Source organism: Scyliorhinus torazame, chromosome 2, assembly GCF_047496885.1.
Source record: "Scyliorhinus torazame isolate Kashiwa2021f chromosome 2, sScyTor2.1, whole genome shotgun sequence".
NCBI lineage: Eukaryota > Metazoa > Chordata > Chondrichthyes > Carcharhiniformes > Scyliorhinidae > Scyliorhinus > Scyliorhinus torazame.
Window position 1 is genome coordinate 380,893,153 of NC_092708.1, and position 24,492 is coordinate 380,917,644.

Sequence of the window (24,492 nt, forward strand, 5' to 3'; positions counted from 1 at the left end):
GGATTGTGTGATTGTTACACAGACCTGTGCAGAAAAGGAGGCTCAACATCTGGAAGAGTACATTCAGTGTTCCCAACATCTTGAAAACAGATGTTTTGGCCTCAACTGCTTTCTGTGGTAGTGAATTCCACAGGCTTATCACTCTCTGTGCGAAGAAAGTTCTCCTCGTCACTATCCTAAACGGTTTATCCCGTATCCTTAGACTGTGACCCCTGCTTCTGGAATCCCCCGCCATCGGGAACATCCTTCCTACATCTACCCTGTCTGGTCCTGTTAGAATTCCATAGGTTTCTATGAGATCACCCCCCCCCCCCCCCCCCCCCCAATCATTCTTCTAAACTCCAGCGAATACAATCCTAACTGACTCAATCTCTCCCCATACGTCAGTCCCACCATCCCAGGAATAAAACCCTTCCCTAAACCCTCAACTTCCTTCCAAACGTCTCGGTTCAACTTGGAATCTGACAGCACTGTAGGACTCTCTTCACCCCACTGAGACTGTGGTGGCACCTTGACAGAACTATCCGGTTAATCTCACTGCCTTGCCCTTTCAATCGTCAAGGATCTATCCACAGTAGGTGGGGTGGAATAGGAGGAGCAGGGATGGAGAGCGGGCAATCTATCGAGCAGGCAATTCATGTGAGCTGAATGGATGATTGCCCCATTCCCAAAGACATGGCTCAATGGTGAGCTCACTATTGGCGTGAGACCAACAGGTCGGCCATACCGGTGACACAGGATGTCTGCATATAGTGAGACTGCAAGGTGACAGGAATCGATGCATGGGAAGTTCCTGCTGCTGACTGGAATGGCTGGGGACAAGCAGCGAGGAAGAATGTGGAGACGACAAGAGGACTAAATAGAAGACCCGATGGAGGACGAGAGCCTGTAATGTTACAATTAAGCAACCGGTTTGAACCAGACTGCCCGAGCAGTACAGTTTGGATACAGGGCTAAAACAATACCTTTATTGTCCATGTCACAAGGAACATGAAACAAGTTAAACCTGACACCACTGATAACCTGTGGGAATTCAGGGATATCCTGACAATTGGATGTGCTGAACCTGTAATGTTTATAATACTGGCAGGGCAGCATGGTGGTACAGTGGGTTAGCCCTGCTGCCTCACGGCACCAAGGTCCCAGGTTCGAATCCCGGCCCTGGGTCACTGTCCGTGTGGAGTTTGCACATTCTCCCCATGTCTGTGTGGGTTTCGCCTCCACAACCCAGAGATGTGCAGGATAGGTGGATTGGCCGGGCTAAACTGCCCCTTAATTGGAAAAAATGAATTGGGTACTCTAAATTTATTTATTTTTAAAAAAATGTTTACAATACTGAAGAGAAAACAGCACTGAACAGAAACAAATCTTTCTTAAATCACTGGAAACGGGGTGGCACGGGTGCGCAGTGCTTAGCACTACTGCCTCACGGCGCTGAGGACCCGGGTTCGATTCCGGCCCCGGGTCACCACCTGTGTGGAGTTTGCACATTCTTCCCGTGTCTCCACACGGCCCCCACGACCCAAAAAGATGTGCAGGGTAGGTGGATTGTCCGCGCTAAACTGTCCCTTAATTGAAAAAAAAAGAGTTGGGTAATCTAATAAATTTGTTTAAATCACTGGAAATGATCTCATTACCAACAAACCTGTTACGAGTTATCTACAAGTAAAATCTGGGCAGACGTAGCCATCAGTATGGCCTAAAGACACATCAAATTACTGAGTCAGTGAGACCCATAACATAATCACCAAGGAACAAACAACAATTCAGAGCAACTCAACATCCTGGGGGTTATCACTGACCACAAGCTGAACTGGACGAGCTATATAAATACTGTGGCTGCAAAAGCAGGTCAGAGGCTGGGAATTCTGCGGCGAGTAACTCACCTCCTGACCCCCCAAAGCCTGTCCACCATCTGCAAGGCACAAGTCAGAAGTGTAATGGAATACTCTCCACTGGCCTGGATGAATGCAGCTCCAACAACACTCAAGAAGCTCAACACCATCCAGGACAAAGCTTGATTGCTCCCCCTTCCACAAACATTCAAAACCTCCACCACCGACGCACAGTGGCAGCTGTGTGCACCATCTACAAGATGCACTACAGTGACTCATCAAGGTTCCTTAGGCAACACCTTCCAAACCCAGGACCGCTACCATCTAGAAGGACAAGAGCAGCAGATACCTGGGAACCCCATCACCTGGACGTTTCTCTCCAAGTCACCCACCACCCTGACTTGGAAATATATCAGTCATTCCTTCACTGTCGTTCAGTCAAAATTTGGAACTCCCTCCCTAATGTCACTCTGGGTGTACCTACACCACATGGACTGCAGCGATTCAAGGCAGCAGCTCACCACCACCTACTCAAGGGCAATTAGGGATGGGCAATAAATGCTGGCCTAGCCAGTGAAGCCCACATAAGACCATAAGACATCCCGTAAATGATTTTAAAAGAATGACTATTGAGGGCGTAATGGGAGAATAAACTGGTTCCTATACTCACAGGGTAAACGCCACATCCTCTATGTGCCTGCTTTAGCCTAATTAAGTTCAAGGTGCTCCATAGGTCGTACTTGAATAAGGCGAGGATGAGTGGGGGTTTTCCCCCGACTGTCGAGAACAGATGTGAATGCTGTTCGCTTGCCACAGCTGACCCTACGCACATGTGCTGCCCCAGACTCGGCAACTTCTGGGCTTCCCTTTTTAGCACCATGTCGGAGATACTCCGTTTGGATTTCCTCCCATGTTCGCTGGTGGCCATATTTGGGGTTTTGGACTCACCAGCAGTTCACTCTGGGGTAGAGGCAGATGTTGCCTCAGTGAGGCGGATCCTCCTCGGCTGGAGGCCTCCCATCCCACCCAGTGCCTCAGGCTGGTTGGGGAACCTAATGCCTTCTTGCGCGTGGAGAAAATTAAAATCACCATCAGGGATTCTACCTGAGATGGTAACTGTTTATTTCCTTTTTAAAGATCTAGACACCGTCGGTTGTTAGGAGGTTTCGGTATAGTGTTTAAATTATTAACTTGATCTTTCTTTGTGATACTTGCATACTTGTGTTTTTTGATTGTTAATGTGTAAAGCATGAATAAACAAACTTTCAAATTAAAAAAAAGACTATGAAACACATCAAACACCATTGTCTATCAATGAGGGGTCAATTACTAGGGGGCATAGGTTTAAGGTGCGAGGGGCAAGGTTTAGAGTAGATGCACGAGGCAAGTGTTTTACACAGAGGGTAGTGGGTGCCTGGAACTCGCTGCTGGAGGAGGTGGTGGAAGCAGCGACGATAGTGACGTTTAGGGGGCATCTTGACAAATACATGAATAGGATGGGAATAGAGGGATACGGACCCAGGAAGTGGAGAAGATTGTAGTTTAGTTGGGCAGCATGGTCGGCACAGGCTTGGAGGGCCGAAGGGCCTGTTCCTGTGCTGTACTTTTCTTTGTTCTTTGAGGGGAGAAACACAGAACTCCCAGGAATGCAATTAGGTAGAAACAAAGATTCCTCGGGTAGAATTTTAAGGATGGCAAGCACTCGGCAGTCACCTTCTTGAGACTCAGTGTGTAACGTGCCCCTGCCGACTCTCGGATGCCCACTGCCATTTAACACTCAACTGAGCATTAATTGGCAGTGGGCAGGATCTCCAGCCGCCCTTGGAAGGAAGTCCCACCCACAAGAGCTGTTAGCACTCCAACCCATCCAGGTGCAGTGCTGCAGTGGCTAGAAGAGGTACTGCAGTGCTTTGTCTGCAACAAAAGTCCCGGGACTGTTCCCAAGGTCAGTCCCCAGGGCAGGGTAGGGAATGCCCGGAAGGGTCAGGAGGGGGTGGTGGTGATCAATTGCAGCATTGGGGGGTAAGCTGGGGGGAGGGGAGGGGGGGCGGAGCTCCAAAGTCCTGGACGGCACCCCAAAACTGAAGGATTGGATCCCTATAAGAGCTCAGGGATGCCAGTTGTTCGACCCTCTGGACAATGTGCCCAGGTACTGACACGAAATTCCCAATCTGGCCAGCTAACCTCAATAGATTTTAAGATTGCAATGGGATCATTTTAAACCCAATATTTCCAAAATTGGCAGGATTGGTTTGGATTGCCTCCAATGGAAAATAAGAGCAAGAGGATTATAAACCTTCTGCACTGTAAATTCTATGATAATCTATGATAAAGCAGACACTTGATTTACTGTGCCAATGTCCTGACAAGTAAATAGGTTAAAAATACCCCCTACATGTCCGCAATGCCAAATTTGACATGAATGTGGTAGCATTGCTCAGAGAGGGAAGTGGGAAGAGGAAATGCAAATCTCGGTGATAAATTGTCATCTTTGTGATTTAGCCCCATTCACCTTTTAAAAAAATTTAAATTTAGAGTACCCAATTCTTTTTTCCAATTAAGGGGCAATTTAGCGTGGCCAATCCACCTACCCGGCACATCTTTTGGTTGTGGGGAGTGAGGCCCACGCAGACACAGGGAGAATGTGCAAACTCCACACGGACAGTGACCCAGAGCCGGGATCGAACCTGGATCCTCGGTGCCGTGAGGCAGCAGTGCTAACCAATGCACCACCGTGCTGCCCCTGGTCTCATACCCCTCACCTTGATATGATGACCGTCAGATGCCCAGAAAATCAAAAGGACCTCTCACCTTATAACAGACTCACCATAGCTAAACTTCTCCTTGGAGGGCCAGCTCTTCTGTAAAGGCCAGTTCCGATCCCAGGCTCCATCCAAAGTGCTGAGGAACGTGTCTTCTCCCTCGTACTCCACAGAATAATCATCTTCGTCATCGTCATCCATTCCATTGGAGGAATCCAAGCTGCCGACTTCAGTCGAGTCTGGATACTCCCAAAACAAAGGCCAGAAGATGTCTTTGTGGGACAGCCATTCGGCAGAGGTGATGGACCAGTCGTTTCGGTTGCCCTTCAGAAGATCCATCTCAATTTCCGCCTGAGGATCATCCACCACCTCAATCGTGACCTGACGAGCAGATAAGCCATGTCTCAGGTTATCTAACAGATTACCAGTTCCTCAATTCCACCCTTGAACTGTCCAGCACTAATTTCAAGGTTGCCCTCTCTGAGCAATGCTACCACATTCATGTCAAATTTGGCATTGCGGACATGTAGGGGGTATTTTTAACCTATTTACTTGTCAGGAAATTGGCACAGTAAATCAAGTGTCTGCTTTATAATACCCCTTTATTCTAGGCTCCAAAGGAAATAGTCACAACTCCTTTAATGATCTTAAAGATCTCAATTACATCACTCCCTAATCGTCTATACTGAAATGATTTAATGCTATCATGTAGGTTTGAGACACAGTTCAAAAGCTTATGCCCATTTGTACAGTGCATTGTAGCTGTTTATCTCCGACAGGGTCCATTAAACATCTGGAAGCCCAGTCACTCTTTTTTAAAAAATGTATTTTATTACAAACATGATCTCCGGCTTCTCTGAAACCCCAAAGGGTCCGGACCCACCTCCTCCTCCACTATCCTGGCTAAGACCGCAAATACTCCCGCCCAGAATCTTCCCAATTTTTCGCAACCCCAAAACATGTGCGTGTGATTCGCTGGCCCCCGCCCACACCTCTCACACTCATCTGCTACCCCCTGAAAGAACCCACCCATTCTCGCCCGAGTCATATGCACTCTGTGCATCCTTCCACAAGAGGAGGTCCCATTTACCCTATGCAGTGCCTCACTCCATACTCCCCAATGGAATTCTCCATTCCGAAGTCCGTTTCCCATTTCTCCTTGACCTTCACCACCCGCTCGCCTCCCTGCTCCCCCAGCCACTCATATATATCCCCAATTCTTCCCTCCCCTTCCACTCGCTCCAGCAGGGTGTATCCCGGACTCAACCCATGATTCTCGCACAGCGGTGTTACCATAGACATCCCTTCCACCCTAAAATGCCTCCTCAGCTGATTCCATATCTTCACTGTGGACTGCACCACTGGGCTCCTTGAATACCTACTCGGAGCCATTGGCAACGCTGCCGTCACCATAGCCCTCTTACAATATTCCTCCTCCATCCTAACCCACTCTACCCCTTCTCCTTCCCACCACCACCACACATTGTCCGAATTCGCCGTCCAATAATAATGAAGCAAGTTCGGCAACGCCAGCTTCTCCTGCTGCCTCTGCCTCTGTAGCAGAGTCCTCCCCGACTTCCCCGCCCATACAAAGAGGGGCCAGTCACTCTAAGCGAGAGGAAAGATGCCAAGGAGCCACACCAGGTGTCCGGTGTATGGAGATGGTCTGCTGTGACTGGTCAGTGAAAGGCTCTGTGACTGGTCAGTGAAAGGCTCAGTTTAGCTACGCAGTTGGTAGGTTTGAGAGAAGTTCAGGTTAAGCTGACTCAAATGATATGTGAGTTGACATGTGAGTATCCCTTTAAGAATGGTTTTGTTTTACTACATGGCTTGTCGCACGACTTCAGTAATGTCATTTGTGGGTGGAGTTGGGCTGTGGCTGTCAGGTAAGGGGGGGGGGGGGTTGTGTTTTGGTTTCATTTCTGGTTTGGTCGTTCGGACTGCAGAAGCAGCAGCAGTTTTGGAAAGCACTGTGTTAAGCTGCAGGAAGCTTCCCTGTTTTCTCTGTTTTATTTTAAAGCTTTTCCAGTGAACTAAAAGCACACTGGGTGTGGCGAACTGCCTCGGTAACCTTAAAGCTAGAGTTGCTTTCCTGAAGGAGTTTTGAATCTGCTGGTTGGAAACTGGACCAGAATCTCAGGGAAAGGACCAGTCCCATTCAAGTGAGATGACAGTGTGCTGGGCCACGCCCTGGAAAGGGGTTTTGGTTTATTGGATTTTGTATTGAATTGGAACAGCTAAGGGGGGGTTCATTAAGTGATATATACATAGATTACTGTAGCTGTTGTGTTTTTTCATGTTTGCAATTGATGACAAATTCTTGCCAAGTGATTTATATAGTTTAACTAAATTCTTGTAATAAACTTTGTTTTGATAAAAACGCCCAGGAAGTCTGATGAATCACACCTGAAGTGAAGGCTCTTGTTCTCATCCTAGCCAAATTCAACATAAAACTTATAGGTCAGGTGAGCTTCGTAATACACTTTGCAGTTTCTAAGCCCTGGCCCATAACAGGGTCCTAATGCACAAGGGAAAATGTAGAGGAGATGGGTATCAGATATCTACCTCCACCTTGTGATGTCATGACAACCATTGGCTAGACAAGTATCCCCCTGTGGAGTCTCTCCTTACCCCTCATTCAACCTCCTGAGGGAAAATGCATCATAAATACCTCATTGATTTCCCTGAGGCCATCGAGATTCTGGTAAAAACAAATATTTTTCCATCCTTACTTTTTATTATTTTTAAACTCTGGGCTCGCTAACCTCCAGGGACATAACCACCCAAAAGGGCCCCAGCAGCTAATAAACCATCATCGTTCATTGTCCCATTGGAACATATCTTCTTTGTGTCTGTTTATTATTATTCAGGGTTTATCTGACGAGATACAATGTCCACCGTGAGTCTTTGACGACCATTTCAAGGGACTTGGTGGGATTGGGGGTGGGGGGTGGGGGGGGGGGGGGGGGACAAGAGACAGAAATTGTTCCTTCGAACAGCGAGGGTCCATTTAAATGATGTGGGATTGCCCAATCTGAAGTTACTCATACGTTTCTCCACACTGCCTGCTGCCTTTTCCAGGTGAATGGAATTTGTTAGCTGGTTGGTTTTCTGGGGGCACAGATAATTACATTTGAATTACAAGAAGGAAAATTATTTTTGCTATACTGAGGTATAGCAAATGCCCGCCCCCAAGGTCAACCATGCTTGCCCCCACCCAGCCATGCCCACACCTAAGGTCAGCCACGCCCACACCCATTGTCAGCCATGCCCCCACCCAGCCACGCTCACACCAAAGGTCTGCCACGCCCACACCCAAGGTCAGCCATGCCCCCACCCAGCCACGCTCACACCCAAGGTCTGCCACGCCCACACCCAAGGTCAGCCATGCCCCCACCCAGCCACGCCCACACCCAAGGTCTGCCACGCCCACACCCAAGGTCAGCCATGCCCCCACCCAGCCACGCCCACACCCAAGGTCTGCCACGCCCACACCCGAGGCCAGCCATGCCCTCACCCAGCCATGCCCACACCCAAGGTCAGCCATGCCTACACCCAAGGCCAGCCACGCCCACACCCAGCCACGCCCACACCCAACCATGCCCCCACCCAGCCACACCCACACCCAAGGTCTGCCACGCCCACACCCAAGGTCAGCCATGCCCTCACCCAGCCACGCCCACACCCAAGGTCAGCCACGCCCCACCCAGCCACGCCCACACCCAGCCATGCCCACACCCAAGGTCTGCCACGCCCCACCCAGCCACGCCCACACCCAGCCATGCCCCCACCCAGCCACGCCCACACCCAAAGTCAGCCACGCCCTCACCCAGCCACGCCCACACCCAAGGCCAGCCACGCCCACACCCAAGGCCAGCCACGCCCACACCCAGCCACACCCACACTCAAGGCCAGCCACGCCCACACCCAAGGCCAGCCACGCCCACACCCGAGGCCAGCCACACCCCCACCCAGCCACGCCCACACCCAAGGCCAGCCACGCCCACACCCGAGGCCAGCCACACCCCCACCCAGCCACGTCTACACCCAAGGTCAACCACGTCCACACCCAAGGCCAGCCACGCCCACACCCGAGGCCAGCCGCCTGCACCCCCAATGTCAGCTATGCCCACCATGATTATACCACCATATTTGCAGGTGTGGTCTAATGGTTCAAATCCCTTTAAATTTCACCGACACATAATTTTCCCATCACTACATTTGTGCTCTGTATACTTGTCCCAGTCCCCACTTCGATGTACGAATTAGGATGTAAATGAGCGGATCCATGCCAGCACATTTGCCATCGGCATCACCTTGTCGTGTTATTCACCCTGGGGTAACACGGACTGCAACACGCTGCAGATAAACGATAAAGCATACACCAAACGTAGGCGTTGGTTCAATACGATTTATTGAACTTCTGTAACACTGCACACAGCTGACTGTGGGTTGACTCTCTACTACTCTAAAAACTCTAACTATCTAGACCAGGCTAGCCCTGATCCACGTGTAGAAGGTGTTGAATGATTTGTACACCCTGACTGTCACTACAGTTATCACCAGTGGAAAGAGGCGGAGTGCTGATGCCTCGTGTGTTTTATAGTTGGAAGCCCCCCTCTGGTGTTCTGTCTGGTGATTGGTTGTGTTCTGTTCTGTATGTTGATTGGCTCACCTGGGTGTCTGTCACTGCCTGCTTTCACCTCATGATGTGCATGAGTGCATATTATGACACACCTGTCAAGCAGATTTAGTCTCAGTTCTTAATCCTTTCAGACAGTTTTCTACCCAGACTTCCCCATGACGCACCCACTGCCCCACCGCACCCACTGCCCCACCGCACCCACTGCCCCACCCACTGCCCCACCGCACCCACTGCCCCACCGCACCCACTGCCCCACCGCACCCACTGCCCCACCGCACCCACTGCCCCACCGCACCCACTGCCCCACCGCACCCACTGCCCCACCGCACCCACTGCCCCACCGCACCCACTGCCCCACCGCACCCACTGCCCCACCGCACCCACTGCCCCACCGCACCCACTACCCCACCGCACCCACTGCCCCACCGCACCCACTGCCCCACCGCACCCACTGCCCCACCGCACCCACTGCCCCACCGCACCCACTGCCCCACCCACTGCCCCCACTGCCCCCCGCACCCACTGCCCCACCGCACCCACTGCCCCACCGCACTCACTGCCCCACCGCACTCACTGCCCCACCGCACCCACTGCCCCACCGCACCCACTGCCCCACCGCACCCACTGCCCCACCCACTGCCCCCACTGCCCCCCGCACCCACTGCCCCCCGCACCCACTGCCCCCCGCACCTACTGCCCCACCGCACCCACTGCCCCACCCACTGCCCCCACTGCCCCACCGCACCCACTGCCCCCCTGCACCCACTGCCCCACCACACCGAGTGAGGTCCCTCCGAGTGAGGTCCCTCCGAGTGGTCTGCGGGCTGGTCCACAATGCAATGCCATGGTCGAGGCCACTTTAGAGAACAGCCCAGACCCTTCATGTGACGTTACACAATTAGACCAGCTCGCCAGTGCGTGCACGAGGAATTGTAAGTGCAAACAGCAACAATGGTGTTTTATAAGATTTATGTTACTGTTGATTTTGATCAACGTAGATTTAAGATAAATATTAGTTCCAAGATTACGATGATTTTATAGGATATTTTGGAAACCTGCCCTCTCGTAAGTATCAATGTTTATAATATGAAAATATTGATGCTTTCACTTCTGGCACCAGTTAATAATTTACTTCTATTTCATTTTAAAAACATATTGCACATACATTTATTAGCAAAATATGTATAGCTGCTACAGATTCCACTAATTCTGATGAGTTTTTAGGTGGAGTCAGGCTGGAAAGTTTGAGAACCTCTGGTATAATGGCCCCTATCATTTACCATGATTCAGAACATAAATAATGTAGAATTACAGGATCTTGGGGCAGTACCAACGTGCACAGGGTAGCATTCAGAATGTAGAAGGGACAAGGGGTTACCAGGGATGTGTTACCAGGGCTGCTGGAGCATCTTAAGGGTTATCAGGCCAAAGAGGAGTTAGGAGGAGAGATAGAGGGCGCTTTCTGGGCGGATGCATTGAGTAGAGTCAACGCGTCCACAACATGTGCCAGGCTCAGCCTGATACAGTTTAAGGTTGTTCACTGGGCCCACATGACAGGTTCTTTGGGCTGGAAGACAGGTGCCCAAGGTGTGCGGGAGGAGCAGCGAACCATGTCCATATGTTCTGGGTATGCCTGAAGCTTAGGGGATTCTGGCAGGGATTTGCGGACGTCATGTCCAAAGTGTTGAAAACAAGGGAGGCACCGAGTCCAGAGGTGGCGATTTTCGGGGTGTCGGAAGATCGGGAATCCAGGAGGAGAAAGAGGCAGACGTTCTGGCCTTTGCCTCCCTGGTAGCCCGGAGACGGACACTATTAGCTTGGAGGGACTCAAAGCCCCCGAAGTCGGAGACCTGGCTAACTGACATGGCTAGCTTTCTCTGTCTGGAGAAAATCAAGTTCGCCCTGAGAGGGTCGCTGTTAGGGTTCGTCCGGCGGTGGCAGCCGATCGTCGACTTCTTCAGGGAGGATTAACCGTCAGCAGAAAGGGGGAGGGGGCTGTGGGGGTAGTTTAGTGTAGAGTAGGAGGCTAGAAAAGGTGGGACCTGTGAGAGAGGAAGGTGGCTTTTGCACTATGTTTATAATTGTATGTACACTGTTTCTTCTGTTACTGTTATAAAACAATAAATACCTCAATAAAATGTTTATTAAAAAAAAGGGTGATCAGGCCAGGGCTCATCAAGTCAAAGGTTATCAGTGTGGATGTGAAAGGGTTGTCAGGGCAACGGTTCATTTGTCTGTCCGGATGATTCACTGACTGATGTATAAACTGCTCAAAACCTTCAGCTGCAAGATTTGCTGTCATCTGTTATCTCGTGCCTGTATCTATGGCAGAATTATATAATCTTTCCTTTCTCACTGTGACCGAGTCAGTGCCTCAGTCTTTTTAAATGGAGCCCCGATCTCTTCTGAAATGGGGCCTCGGTGGGACCTTCCTCGCCGAGACCCCAATATGAAGCTGAGTGCCGTTCGACAGCGGGGTCTTCCTCGGCACTGCAAGCGACGGGAATCACCTGGCTAAACGGGCTCGAAACGGCCCATTTCTGTTAAATCACGGCCAACATTCCAGGTGTGGCCTCACCAATGAATGAATGAATGAATGAAAATCGCTTATTGTCACAAGTAGGCTTCAATGAAGTTACTGTGAAAAGCCCCTAGTCGCCACATTCCGGCGCCTGTTCGGGGAGGCTGTTACGGGAATTGAACCGTTCTGCTGGCCTGCCTTGGTCTGCTTTCAAAGCCAGCTATTTAGCCCTGTGTTAAACAGCCACTGCTACAATACGTTATACAATTGCAGTAAAACATCCCTATCCCTATACTCAAACCCTCTCGCTATGAAGGCCAACATACCATTTGCCACCTTTACTGCCTGCTGTACCCGCGCGCTTACTGATGCACGAGGACACCAAGGTCTCGCTGAGTATCCACCTCTCTCAATTTACAATCCAAGTCGTAACCTGCCTTCCTATATTGCAACCGGAGTGGATAACCTCATTACACTGCACACAACCCCTTGTTGAACTGCTAAAATAAACGTAAAATACAAGTTTGTTCAATAACGTGTGGGTGTTGCTTATTCAGATCATTCTCTCAGGAGATTGAATGGTGAGGCAAAGTCTACATTATGACAGGTGGCCATGGCCTGTGAAAAGGAGAGGCTTGATGGGCCATCTCTTGTCCCCAGGCTTTGCCACGCGTACAAGGCCGGGTACAGCAATCGCTTCTTCTCTCACCTGAATGTTTGGGTTCTGAGTGTTAAGATCGGCGTTCGTCAGGTCAGGGAAATTCTTCAGGTCCAGGACGAAAGGGTCCACCTCCTCCAGGTTGGTGCCAAATTCCGGCTGTGCCTGGGTTCCTTGGGCCCGTTGGGGTGACCACCGGCGCTTGTGACGTTGCTGGCTGCTCTGCTTCCAACTCTCCAGCTTGTTATTTTCCCGCATCGGCTCTGGCGTTTGAGTTGACCTTGTCATTGAATGGCTTTTGACCTTTGGAATGGAAAGGAAAATTGAGACCAGGGTGGCAGTCGGAAAAAGAGCGTGCGTCCTTTTGTGAAATAGAAGATGTAGTCTGTTGATTCAATTTACTGTCAACCCATTCCTCCAGCTGTTGAAAGTGTTGACTCTTATTGTGCCAATAGGAACATAGAAGATAGGAGCAGGAGGAGGCCATTCGGCCCTTCGAGCCTGCTCCACCATTCATTATGATCATGGCTGATCATCCAACTCAATAGCCTAACCCTGCTTTCCCCCATATCCTTTGATCCCCTTCGCCCTAAGTGCTATATCTAACTGTTTCTTGAAAACATGCACTGTTTTGGCCTCAACTACTTCCTGTGGTAACGAATTCCACAGAAACGACCCACCTCTGGGTGAAGAAATTTCTCCCCATCTAATCTGGTCAGTTACTCTAAGGTGTGTCTCCTGCAACATTACCACGTCCGCCTCCAGTCCCTAACATGCGCGAACACACATGCCCTCTTGACCTGTCCATTTAACCCTCGAACATTCCAGGTGATCAGCCTAGTTGGGGGGCTCATTGCCCTCCCCCTTCGCCGACCAGCCATCCCCTTTTTTGGGCCCGCCTCCAGCCCATGCTCCGCACCTCCACTGGCCCGCCCCCAGGCAGCCTCCGCCCTCCTCTCTGTCCCTTAGCCCAAGTCCCTCCCTCGTCAGCAGAATATTTCCCCCCTCCTCCCCTCCCCTAGTAACAACATTCTGTAACCCAACCCCTTTGATAAACCAAACATATGCACACCCCCCACTGCGCTTCTGTGAGCTAGTCCGCCCAGCTAGCTTGGTGGCCCCCATCTCTGACACCGGATAGTCTCCCACCTATTGTTCCCCCCCCCCCCCCGTTCATACAAACATACTCCAACATCAAACAATCCCCACACGATTGACCAACAGAAAAACACCAAAATCTAAACAAGCACACCTTCATCCCCCAACAGTGCAAATGAAAACCTTAACTCACTCAGCTCTGCAAGGATTGAATTTATTGACTGCTGGAGTTACTCTCGTGGAATTACTCCCAGCCAGACACGGTTCCTCTTAAAACAGCAGCAGTGCCTTACTGTGTGACGCACAATGTATTATTCTGCTGCTGAGACGGAGCTATGCTGGGGTTACCTCATCTATTTTGTGGCTTTGAACAGACCCCGGGGTCAATCAAAGTTTAATTGCTTTTTGGTGAAAGAAATGCGCGTGGTTTGGAACATATTTGTAAATGTCTTTTTTTTTAAATTTAGAGTGCCCAATTCTTTTTTGTTCCAATTAAGGGGCAACTTAACGTGGTCAATCCACCTAGCCTGCACATCTTTGGGTTGTGGGGGGCGAAACCCACGCAAACATGGGGAGAATGTGCAAACTCCACACGGACAGTGACCCGGGGCCGGGTTCGAACCTGGGTCCTCGCCGCCGTGAGGCAGCAGTGCTAACCACTGCACGCGCCATGCCGCCCCCTAAATGTTATTTTAAACCAAGCGTAAGGTGGTTGACTCTCTTTCCATTTTTATATTTTTGACCAGTTAGACTGTAACATCGAGAGTGCGGTGGTTTCTCTCAAAACATTTATTGATAATAGTTTTAACAAAATGTTGTCCGATTTAAATTGAAATCGATCTACCTTTGAAACAGAAATATGGATTCCTGAATGAAAACAGAAGGATATTTGAACCTATCTTCTCCTTTCTCTTTTTAAATAAAACGCATTTTATTCAAACTTGTATCAAAGTATGTTACAGCAAATAAACCCCCCGGGAAACACTCTTATACAGTTTGTACAGATTTTTCTCCTTTTTCACCCCCCCCCCCCCCCCCACCGCGACGAACAGCTCCTCAAACACGGTCACAAACATCCCTCCCTTTTCTCAGACTCCCCTGCTGAGCCCCTTAACTCATACTTTATCTTCTCTAACCGCAGGAAGTCGTACAGGTCACCCAACCACGCTGCTGCCCCCGGTGGCGATGCCGACCGCCACTCCAGCAAAATTCACCGCCGTGCAATCAGAGAGGCGAAGGCCAAGACTTGATCTCCGGCTTCTCTGAACCCCCAAATATCGCCACCAAAGGGTCCGGGTCCACTCCCTCCCCCACTATCCTGGCTAAGACCGCGAACACACCCGCCCAGAATCTTCCCAATTTTTCACAACCCCAAATAATGTGCGCCTGATTCGCTGGCCCCCGCCCACACCTCTCACACTCATCTGCTACCCCCTGAAAGAACGCACTCATTCTCGCCCGAGTCATATGCACCCTGTGCACCACCTTAAACTGTATCAGGCTCATCCTTGCACAAGTGGAGGTCCCGTTTACCCTTCGCAGTGCCTCACTCCATACTCCCCAATTGATCTCCAGTCCCAAATCCGCTTCCCATTTCTCCTTGATCTTCACCACCCGCTCGCCTCCCTGCTCCCCCAGCCACTTATATATATCCCCAATTCTTCCTTCCCCTTCCACATCCGGAAATGCAGTCGCTCCAGCAGGGTGTATCCCGGCAATCTAGGGAACCCCTTCCAGACCTTTCGTGCAAAGTCCCTAACCTGTAGCTACCTGAACTCGAAACCCCTCGGCAGCTCTACCCTCTCCCTTAGCTCCTCCAGACTGGTGAACCCTTCCTCCAAATACAAATCCCTCACCTTGACCAGCCCACCTCCTGTATATACTATCCATCCCCCCCGGCTCAAACCCATGATTCTCGCACAGCGGCGTTAGCACCGACATCCCTTCCACCCTAAAATGCCTCCTCAGCTGATTCCATATCTTCACCATGGACTACACCACTGGGCTCCCTGAATACCTACTCGGAGCCATTGGCAATGCTGCCGTCACCATAGCCCTCAAATTAGACCCCTTACAAGATTCCTCCTCCATCCTAACCCACTCTACCCCTTCTCCTTCCCACCACTGCCGCACCTTGTCCACATTCGCCGCCCAATAATAATGAAGCAAGTTTGGCAACGCTAACCCCCCCTGCTGCCTCTGCCTCTGTCGCAGGGTCCTCCCCACCCTCGGCACCTTCCCCGCCCATACAAAGTCAGAGATGATTGTGTCCACTTTCCGAAAAAAGGCCTTTGGTATAAAGATCGGGAGAGCCTGAAAGATAAACAAGAATCTCGGCTGAAGATTCATTTTCACCACTTGGACACTCCCCTCCAACGTTAAGTGCAGTGTATCCCACCTCTTAAGATTCTCCCTGGCCTCCTCCACCAGCTTTGTTAAGTTCCATTTATGGAGCCCCGTCCATTCCCTCGCTACCTGAATCCCCAAGTACCTAAACCGATCCCTCGCTACCGTAAATGGCATCCCCCCTAAATTAGCCCGCTTTGCCAGCTCATTCACCGGGAATACCTCGCTTTTCCCTACATTCAGTTTGTATCCCGAGAACCCTCTAAACCTCCCCAACAGGCCCATAATCCTTCCCATACTCTCCAACGGATCCGAAACATACAGCAAGAGGTCATCGGCATAGAGCGACCACCGATGCCCCCTCTGTCCCCTCATTATCCCCTGCCACTCTGCCGACTCCATGAGAGCCATCGCCAATGGCTGTATGGGCAGCGCAAACTGCAGCGGCGACAGCGGGCACCCCTGCCTCATACCCCTGTGTAAGTCAAAGCTTCGTGAGCTCGCATCATTCGTCCTCACCCTCGCTCTTAGCGCCACATACAGCAACCGCACCCATGCCACAAATCTCGGCCCAAACCCAAACCTTCCCAAAACTTCGAACACGTACCGCCAGTCCACCCGATCAAATGCTTTCTCCGCGTCCATGGACACCACCACCTCCGGTACCAGAGCTCACGACGGATTCATCACCACATTCAACAGCCGTCTTATATTACTCGCGAGCTGCCTGCCCTTCACGAAGCCTGGTTGATCTTCTGCAACCACCCCCGGGACACAATCCTCCATCCTCCCCGCCAACAACTTAGCCAATAATTTCACATCCGTGTTCAATAGTGATAAGGGTCTATACGACCCACATTCCACCGGATCCTTCCCTTTATTTGGGATTAGTGTGATTACTGCCTGCATCATCGTCTCCGGCAAATCCCTCTTCTCCAGCGCTTCATTAAACGCTCCTTACAGATGTGGTGCCAGGTCCGCCGCAAATTCCTTATAAAATTCTGCCGGGTACCCATCCGGCCCAGGGGCCTTCCCCGACTTCATACCCCTGATACTATCCAGCACCTCCCTCAGCCCCAGGGGTTCCTCCAACGCCTGCCTCTTTGCTTCCTCCACCTGGGGAAATTCCAGCTCGTCCAGAAACCACCCCATGTCCGTCTCCTCTCCTCCTGGGTCTGCCTCATAAAGTCCCTGGTAATACTCTCTAAATGCCTCTTTATCTTGCCTGGCTCTGACACCAAAACCCCAGCCCCAGTCCGGATCTTCACTACTTCCCCGGACGCAGCCTGCCTCCGCAGCTGGTGCGCCAGCATGCGGCTCGCCTTCTCCTTTCTCAACAGCAACTTACAGAGCAGGAAGGAGAGACTTGTTGCCAAGGTTTTTTTTAAACTCGCACACATCGGGACAAATGCAAGAATGCCAAATTTCAAACGAATTATTGTCATTGTTTGGAATTTAGTATTCTTACATTTATCCTGATGAGTGTAAGATGAAAAGCTTCAGCGGCATGTCTCTATTTTCAGCAATAATTGACCCTTTTGTTTACATGAATATGTCTCAAGGCAAATAGACATCAAGTGGAAGTTAAAAGGGGAAAATCATGAGAACAGGGTGCATCGACTACCACTTGCAACTAGTAGATTAAGTAATGATCAAACGGAGGTGTTCAAGTTTATTAAATGATTTGATAAGTTAGGTGGACAAGTAATTGCCCCCGGTGGGTGAGTCAAGAGCATTTGGGCTGGGCCGTTCAGGGGTAATGAATGTCAGGAAGCATTTCTTCACACAGAATAGTGGAAATCTGTAACTCAAAAAATGGCTCAGTCAGTTGAAAAACTAAGATCGACAGATTTCTATTAAACAAGGGTATTAACGGAAATGGAACCAAAGCGGTTCAGGTGGGGATCAGCTAGGATTTAATTACAGGGCTGATTGGCCCGTTCCTAGTGCAGAGACGATTTAAGGTGTGATTGAAGAGGTAGATTTGGAGGAGCGTTTTGTTTCCTGCAGGGAAGGTGAGAGAGGTATCTCGGCTCACGAAGGGTGCAAAGGCAGGGATGGCAAATTGCTCTCTGCCATTGATGGATGAAATTGAGGGGGGGGGGGGGGGCCTGTATTATAAACTGGGTATAGAAGACCAGAGGAGGCAAGTTGAGACATGGAACTGAGGGGCATTGAAGAGTTTGGTGGTGGTGGTGTTACAGATCACTCAGGGAGTCTGCGTTGCTAGGGCAACATGCACTTTTACATGCATGTTGTAGTCTGGAGCTAGGGGTAGTGGTGGTAGAGGCGCCAACACTCTTTCCTATAACATGGTTAAGCAGGATTCTCCCCCACTCTCATCATTGCTGTGCATTGGAAGGATTTTCAGGTTGGTGATCATCCTGTTTGGCCATGTTGTGAGCACACTTTTCTTGGCCGTCAGGTCCTAGGATGGGACTCGAAACCGGGGTGGGGGGGGGGGGGGGGGGGAGAAGAGGCCCAGGAAAATCAGAGGAAGGGAAAAGGAATCACTCCGTGGAGGAGGAGCTGCCTCCACCAGGGCGGCGCTGTTTAAAGAAGGGAAGACTGCGAGGTACTCAAGCAAATCAATTTTCTTTGAAGAACAACAAAAGAGAAGAGGTTGCTTTTGAGAGCTCGGAGAACGACATCCCTGCCGAGGAATAATTCACCAAATTCCAGTGGCAAAGGAAACCTTCCCAACCCACAGAGTAAGTGTTTCTGTTCTCTCACTGCCTGAGGTACATGATTTTTCTTTCTTGCTTTTTATATCCTTTTGCGGTTTCCCGTGCTCCGATTCACAGCGGGCGAGCATAGCATTACCATTCCTTCATTGCGACCAATTCACTCGGATTATAGCTCGTCTTCTGCCTCAACTCCGCTTTCCCGCCCTGTCCCTATTATCCTTCGACTCCCTTAAGAATCTCAGGATCTATCGATCGCTGCCTCGATCATACTCAAAGATGGCCCTCCCGCAACCATAGCCACACCAGCCGTGCTCTTTCCGAATGGTAGAGCAGGCACACGGGGGTGAAAGGCTGACTTCTCCTCCAATGTTCCTACTTGCTGTGTGGGGTAGAGAATTCCGAAGATTCGCAACCCTCGGAGCGAAGAGATTACTCCTCATCTCATTCCCAAATGATCGAGCCTTTATCTGGAGATTGTGTTCTCTAGTTCCAAGCTCTCCCGCCTGATGAAGCAACCTCTCCACATCTACCCTCCTCAGAATCTTACACATTTCAACGAGATCCCCGCTCATTCTTTGAAACTCCAGTGAACGTAGGCGTCCTCATCCACTAAATAAAGTCATGTTTTCAAAGCATTTCAGCGGTGGATTTTATTTTGTGGTGGGCATAGCGTAGATATATCATCTACAATGCAGGATGTGGTAAAGCTATCTTTTTGATGTCAGTTCTGCGAAACATCTTTCAAAATAACCGGCAAAAGGGCCAGAAAGGAGAGGAGTGAAGATGTCTTTTATTTTATAAATTTAGAGTACCCAATTCTTTTTTTTCCAATTTCAGGGGCAACTTAGCGCGGCCAATCCACCTACCCTGCACATCTTTGGGTTGTGTGAGTGAGATCCACGCAGACACGGGGAGAATGTGCAAACTCCACATGGACAGTGACCCGGGGCCGGAATGGAACCTGGGACCTCGGCGCCGTGAGGCAGCAGTGCTAACCACTGCGCCACCTTGCTGCCCACAAAAATGTCTTTTTTTTAATATAAAGGCAGCGAGTTGCTGTGATCTGGAATGCGCTGCCTGAAGTGGAGGTCAAAGCAAATTCAGTAGTAATGTTCAAAAGGGAATTGGAAAAATACTTGGCAATGGAATACTTGGGCTATGTGGCAAGGTTAGGCTCAGGTGGAAGTATCAGTCAGTACGCGCACAGGCACAATGGACACAGCAACGATGACAGCTGAATCATTATGGCATTAAAAAATTATTTTTCCTTGCTTTCACTTTCAGAATTTAAAAAAATTAATTAGTTATAAACAGATTGCAAAATTGAGGGTGACAGGGGTGGGGGGGGGGGAGGAGAACGGGGTATCACAGTGGTTAGCACCGTTACTTCACAGCACCACGGTCCCAGGTTCGATTCCCGGCTTGGGTCACTGTCTGTGCGGAGTCTGCACGTTCTCCCCGTGTCTGTGTGAGTTTCCTCCGGGTGCTCCGGTTTCCATGAAAGATAAGCTTGTTCGGTGAATTGGATCCTGAATTCTCCCTCAGTGTACCCGAACAGGTGCCGGAGTGTGGCAATTAGGGGATTTTCACAGTAACTTCATTGCAGTTTTAATGTAAGCCTACTTGTGACACTAATAAAGATTATTATTAACCAAGCGAGGTGGTTAAAGCCAGGAGCTGTTGGGGAGAGTTTAAACTAATGTGGCAGGGGGATGGGAACCGATGCAGGAAGTTGGAAGGTAGTAAAACAGGACAGAAACAAAAGGCAGTAAGGGGGAAAGTGTAAGGCAGAGAAGCCATAGTCAAAAATCAAAAAGGGCGACAGTACAAGGTACAGTGACTGAGGGGAGCTCAGTGAATAGGACCAGGAATACTAAAAGGAATAAAACGGGTAGTGAAAACATTAATGGTAAGCGACGCGGCAGGTTGTTACATGAAGATATGGGTTCAACGACAAGGAAAATTAGGAGAAAGGTTAAGAGGAAATATAACTTAGGAGAGGTTACTGATCGAGGTGTTAAGATTCAGAACAGAGGTAAAAAAGCCAACATAAGTGTACTTTACCTGAATGCTCGTAGTATTCGGAATAAGGTAAATGAGTTGATGGCGCAAATCATCGTGAATGACTGATTTAGTGGCCATTACTGAAACATGGTTAAAGGATGGTCACGACTGGGAGTTAAATATCCAAGGGTATCAAACTATTCGGAAGGACAGAGTGGATGGCAAGGGAGGTGGTGTAGCTCTGTTATTTAAGGATGACATCCGGGCAACAGTAAGGGATGACATCGGTGCTATGGAGGATAAGGTTGAATTCATTTGGGTGGAAATCAGGAATAGTAAGGCGAAAAAGTCACTGATAGGAGTAGTCTATAGGCCACCAAATAGTAACATTATGGTGGGGCAGGCAATAAACAAAGAAATAACTGATGCATGTCGAAATGGTACAGCAGTTATCATGGGGGATTTTAATCTACATGTCGATTGGTTTAACCAGGTCGGTCAAGGCAGCCTTGAGGAGGAGTTTATAGAATGTATCCGCGATAGTTTCCTAGATCAGTATGTAATGGAACCTACGAGGGAACCTAGATCTGGTCCTGTGTATTGAGACAGGATTGATTCAGGATCTCATAGTTAGGGATCCTCTCAGAAGGAGCGATCACAATATGGTGGAATTTAAAATACAGATGGAGGGTGAGAAGGTAAAATCAAGCACTAGTGTTTTGTGCTTAAACAAAGGAGATTACAATGGGATGAGAGAAGAACTAGCTAAGGTAGACTGGGAGCAAAGACTTTATGGTGAAACAGTTGAGGACCAGTGGAGAACCTTCCAAGTGATTTTTCACAGTGCTCAGCAAAGGTTTATACCAACAAAAAGGAAGGACGGTAAAAAGAGGGAAAATCGACCGTGGATATTTAAGGAAATAAGGGAGAGTATCAAATTGAAGGAAAAAACATACAAAGTAGCAAAGATCAGTGGGAGACTAGAGGACTGGGAAATCTTTAGGGGGCAACAGAAAGCTACTAAAAAAGCTATAAAGAAGAGTAAGATAGATTATGAGAGTAAACTTGCTCAGAATATAAAAACAGATAGTAAAAGTTTCTACAAATATATAAAACAAAAAAGAGTGGCTAAGGTAAATATTGGTCCTTTAGAGGATGAGAAGGGAGATTTAATAATGGGAGATGAGGAAATGGCTGAGGAACTGAACAGGTTTTTTGGGTCGGTCTTCACAGTGGAAGACACAAATAACATGCCAGTGACTGATGGAAATGAGGCTATGACAGGTGAGGACCTTGAGAGGATTGTTATCACCAAGGAGGTAGTGATGGGCAAGCTAATGGGGCTAAAGGTAGACAAGTCTCCTGGACCTGATGGAATGCATCCCAGAGTGCTAAAAGAGATGGCTAGGGAAATTGCAAATGCACTAGTGATAATTTACAAAAATTCACCAGACTCTGGGGTGGTCCCGGCGGATTGGAAATTAGCAAACCTGACACCACTGTTTAAAAAAGGAGGTAGGCAGAAAGCGGGTAATTATAGGCCAGTGAGCTTAACTTCGGTAGTAGGGAAGATGCTGGAATCTATCATCAAGGAAGAAATAGCGAGGCATCTGGATAGAAATTGTCCCATTGGGCAGACGCAGCATGGGTTCATAAAGGGCAGGTCGTGCCTAACTAATTTAGTGGAATTTTTTGAGGACATTAACAGTGCAGTAGATAACGGGGAGCCAATGGATGTGGTATATCTGGATTTCCAGAAAGCCTTTGACAAGGTGCCACACAAAAGGTTACTGCATAAGATAAAGATGCATGGCATTAAGGGGAAAGTAGTAGCATGGATAGAGGATTGGTTAATTAATAGAAAGCAAAGAGTGGGGATTAATGGGTGTTTCTCTGGTTGGCAATCAGTAGCTAGTGGTGTCCCTCAGGGATCAGTGTTGGGCCCACAACTGTTCACAATTTACATAGATGATTTGGAGTTGGGGACCAAGGGCAATGTGTCCAAGTTTGCAGACGACACTAAGATAAGTGGTAAAGCAAAAAGTTCAGAGGTTACTGGAAGTCTGCAGAGGGATTTGGATAGGCTAAGTGAATGGGCTAGGGTCTGGCAGATGGAATACAATGTTGACAAATGTGAGATTATCCATTTTGGTAGGAATAACAGCAAAAGGGATTATTATTTAAATGATAAAATATTAAAACATGCTGCTGTGCAGAGAGACCTGGGTGTGCTAGTGCATGAGTTGCAAAAAGTTGGTTTACAGGTGCAACAGGTGATTAAAGCGGCAAATGGAATTTTGTCCTTCATTGCTAGAGGGATGGAGTTTAAGACTAGGGAGGTTATGCTGCAATTGTATAAGGTGTTCGTGAGGCCATACCTAGAGTATTGTGTTCAGTTTTGGTCTCCTTACTTGAGAAAGGACGTACTGGCACTGGAGGGTGTGCAGAGGAGATTCACTAGGTTAATCCCAGAGCTGAAGGGTTGGATTACGAGGAGAGGTTGAGTAGACTGGGACTGTACTTGTTGGAATTTAGAAGGATGAGGGGGGATCTTATAGAAACATATAAGATTATGGAAGGGAACTAGATAGGATAAATGCGGGCAGGTTGTTTCCACTGGCGGGTGAAAGCAGAACTAGGGGGCATAGCCTCAAAATAAGGGGAAGTAGATTTAGGACTGAGTTTAGGAGGAACTTCTTCACCCAAAGGGTTGTGAATCTATGGAATTCCTTGCCCAGTGAAGCAGTAGAGGCTCCTTCATTAAATGTTTTTAAGATAAAGATAGATAGTTTTTTTAAGAATAAAGGGATTTAGGGTTATGGTGTTCGGGCTGGAAAGTGGAGGCGAGTCCACAAAAGATCAGCCATGATCTCATTGAATGGTGGAGCAGGCTCGAGGGGCCAGATGGCCTACTCCTGCTCTTATTAGGACAGTCATATGATACATCCTCCAAGAATACATCCAACCACTCAACGAGGAGACCAGTTAAATTACTTTCTGGCAAAAATATTGAAAACCTTTCTTGGTGCGACTCTAGTTAAAAGCTAATGCAATATTTGTTTAAATATTTATTTTGGCAGGCTGTGGGTGTCACTGTTTGGTGCCCATCACTAATTGTCCTGAACTGATCGCCCAGCTGGGGATTAACAGTCGTTGAAGAGTGCAGGAGAGCGTGCCAAGAGGAACATCAGGCATTCCGAAAAATGAGGGGCGAGATTCTCCGAACCTCCGCCGGTTGCCGAATTCTCCGGCACCGGATATTCGGTGGGTGCGGGAATTGCGCCACGCCGGTTGGCGGCACCCCACCCCCCCAGCGATTCTCCGGCCCAAATGGGCCGAAGTCCTGCTGCTAGAATGCCTGTCCCGCCAGCGTGAATTAAACCACCTCTCTTACCGGCGGGACAAGGCGGCACGGGCGGGCTCCGGGGTCCTGGGGGGGGTGGGGTGATCTGGCCCCGGGGGGTGCCCCCACGGTGGCCTGGCCCGCGATCGGGGCCCACCGATCCGCGGGCGGGCCTGTGCCGTGGGGGCACTCTTTTCCTTCCGCCTTCGCCGCGGTCTCCACCATGCGGAGGCGGAAGAGACACCCTCCACTGCGCAGGGATGCCGTGAGCGGCCGCTGACGCTCCCGCGCATGCGCCGCCCGGCAATGTCATTTCCGCGCCAGCTGGCGGGGCACCAAAGGCCTTTTCCGCCAGCTGGCGGGGCGGAAATCAGTCCGGCGCGGGCCTAGCCCCTCAAGGTTAGGGCTCGGCCGGTCAAGATGCGGAGGATTCCGCACCTTTGGGGCGGTGCGATGCCGGACTGATTTGCGCCGTTTTTGGCGCCGGTCGGCGGACACCGCGCCGATTACGGAGAATTTCGCCCGAGGTGTCAACCTGGCGAAGCTACAACACAGGACTACTTGGGCGCAATTCTCCCATCGGGAGACTAAGT

General features: G+C 49.7%; 1 protein-coding gene across 2 annotated transcripts in view; it reads right to left on the bottom strand.

Annotated features, from left to right (window-relative positions):
• ism2a (isthmin 2a) overlaps positions 1-24,492 on the bottom strand; it is a 93,019-nt gene that overhangs the window by 50,891 nt on the left and 17,636 nt on the right. For both annotated transcript variants that reach the window (XM_072493584.1, XM_072493583.1), the window contains exons 2-3: positions 12,473-12,724; positions 4,663-4,978 (exon numbers count right to left, since the gene is read on the bottom strand). In XM_072493584.1, coding sequence (XP_072349685.1) covers positions 4,663-4,978; positions 12,473-12,724 — 568 coding nt within the window. The remainder of the gene's footprint in view (positions 1-4,662; positions 4,979-12,472; positions 12,725-24,492) is intronic.